At 42.4% G+C, this 1,931-nt stretch overlaps 1 protein-coding gene across 1 annotated transcript in view; it reads right to left on the bottom strand.

Moving 5' to 3' along the window:
* The window catches only part of LOC114362021 (phosphofurin acidic cluster sorting protein 1-like), a gene marked incomplete at both ends in the record, with an annotated part of 3,222 nt that extends 1,633 nt beyond the window's left edge, over positions 1-1,589 (bottom strand). The window contains one exon of the mRNA XM_028317271.1: positions 1,512-1,589. Coding sequence (XP_028173072.1) covers positions 1,512-1,589 — 78 coding nt within the window. The remainder of the gene's footprint in view (positions 1-1,511) is intronic.
* Positions 1,590-1,931: the final 342 nt, after the last annotated feature.

The following is a 1,931-nucleotide window of genomic DNA, read 5'->3' as shown; positions in this document are numbered from 1 at the left end:
CGGAATGCTAGCTGATCTAAGCGACTATATGGGTTTACTATGCAGTGCAGACTGCATGCATTTGAAATTGTCATGTCCACCATATAAGCGAACAAGACCCATCCACCGCTTTTTTTCCTTTTACCTCAATTTGGTAAAGTTCTATAGACTAGCCATCTGATCTAACCCACTGATCTTCTTATTATATTGTAGCTGGACACCCTGTGGTGCCTAACTCTACTGGTTTTTTATCAAAAGACCCCAATAATGACCTTTCCCAATGGTTCTAAAGCATCAAAATTTGATCCAATAGTACTTACATTATTATCTTTCAATCAATACTAGTAAAATTATGTTTGGCTTGTCGAATAAGTCTCTATGCTTTTTGTGAAAATCTTTATAAGTAATCAAAGGATACCGTTTGGTTCTGTTTTCACGTGTGGTTCCAAAAACTATGTAACTAAGTCTCTTTAGGTCGACAAACAGGTCATAATTGGGAAAACAAAATGTTTCTTTTTGTTGTCTGTAACCCCATAAATAAAGAGCCATGTCATTGGAAAAAGAAAACAATGATAACATATAAAAACTATGAAGAAATAGGTAAACACTCTAATAATAATGTCGTTACTGTGCTATTTTACGTAACGTGTCAAGCGCCCATTGTACAAAAGTTAGTACAGCATCACTTTGGGAGTTATAGCATGAAAAACTTTCCATGAAATGAACTTTTCTTTGTATTTTTTATTAGGATAAGTTGTTAGCTAATACACAAACAACTTATTTGGTATTTTGTGTCACTTAAACCTTGCATAAAAAATTATCAAGTACCCACTAGAAGACACTAAAAAATCACTGAAACGAAATCGCAAAATACCCCCTTAAGATTGTATCGTTATGGTCTGTTTCATCTCAGGATATAATGCATAGACCTTTGTTTACCGATTGTAATTATTTCCAGAGTAAAAATACCCACTAAACCAGATTTATCGTAACTTAAAGTTGTGTACTATTTATTGTACGGCGGGCGTTAATGGGTTAATGTACCATCGGCAACAGTGTTAACTATCCATTGCCTGTCATGTCATCTCGTTCTATCGCAAAGATTCACCATTTGATGAGATCAAGAGCAAAAACGGAAATGGATAGTGTGGCCGTGTGTACGTGAGTGAATGAGTTAAGTCAAAAAAGCAGGCCGCTACCAACCGGCCAATCTGGAAAAATTACGGAGGAAGCCTTTGCAGTGGACGTCTTATGAGTGAAATGATGATGAGAAAAGTCCTACCCCTTGCTAATGGGCAAGACAGTGGCGCCAATTTAAATGAGTGTTGCAACTGCAAGACTTGCTCTTGCGCTAAAACTTGAGCGTGCCCGCGGCGGGAACCCAACGCGTGCGCCACTAATGAAAGTCACTTGTCGCGCGTGTGGAAACACGCACACTCATGCGCAGCTCATAATATTTTTCGATACAGACACGCGTGCGGGCCATCGTGCGAGTTTTAGCGGAGACTCTTAAATCTCTAAAGATATCTCACCAGCCAGTAGTCCAGCTGCAGCTCGAGCGGCTCGGCGCGCGCCAGCAGCGGCGGCGCCAGGTCGTGCTCTAGCTCTAGCTATGATACCGCGCCCTCACTCAAGTTCCTTTGGTGTCAACAAATCCCACCACCACCCATGGTTCTTCCTGCCTCACGGCGTACGAACCGAATTTCGGGAGAGCGCGCAGGTACTTGCTCAGGGCTCTTTCCCCGGGCGCTTTGCTTGACTCCCTACAAATTTCTCTTATCCTTGTCCCTTCTCATTGTCAATTCTCCCCCTTCTGGGGCTTGACACCACAAATACGGTACTTCGCGTCGGGCTGCTAACGTTGATGAATGTCATCACTTCTCGTAACTTCGCCTAATTGTGTGCCAGGAGTGCGCGAACTCGCGCAGCGCGATCCAATTACTACGACTACT

The sequence above is a fragment of the Ostrinia furnacalis genome, unplaced genomic scaffold (assembly GCF_004193835.3).
Source record: "Ostrinia furnacalis isolate ACB-3 unplaced genomic scaffold, ASM419383v2 OfSCF6122, whole genome shotgun sequence".
Taxonomy (NCBI): domain Eukaryota; kingdom Metazoa; phylum Arthropoda; class Insecta; order Lepidoptera; family Crambidae; genus Ostrinia; species Ostrinia furnacalis.
The sequence above is the reverse complement of the archived record's forward strand: the minus strand, read 5'-3'. Positions and strand labels throughout refer to the sequence as shown.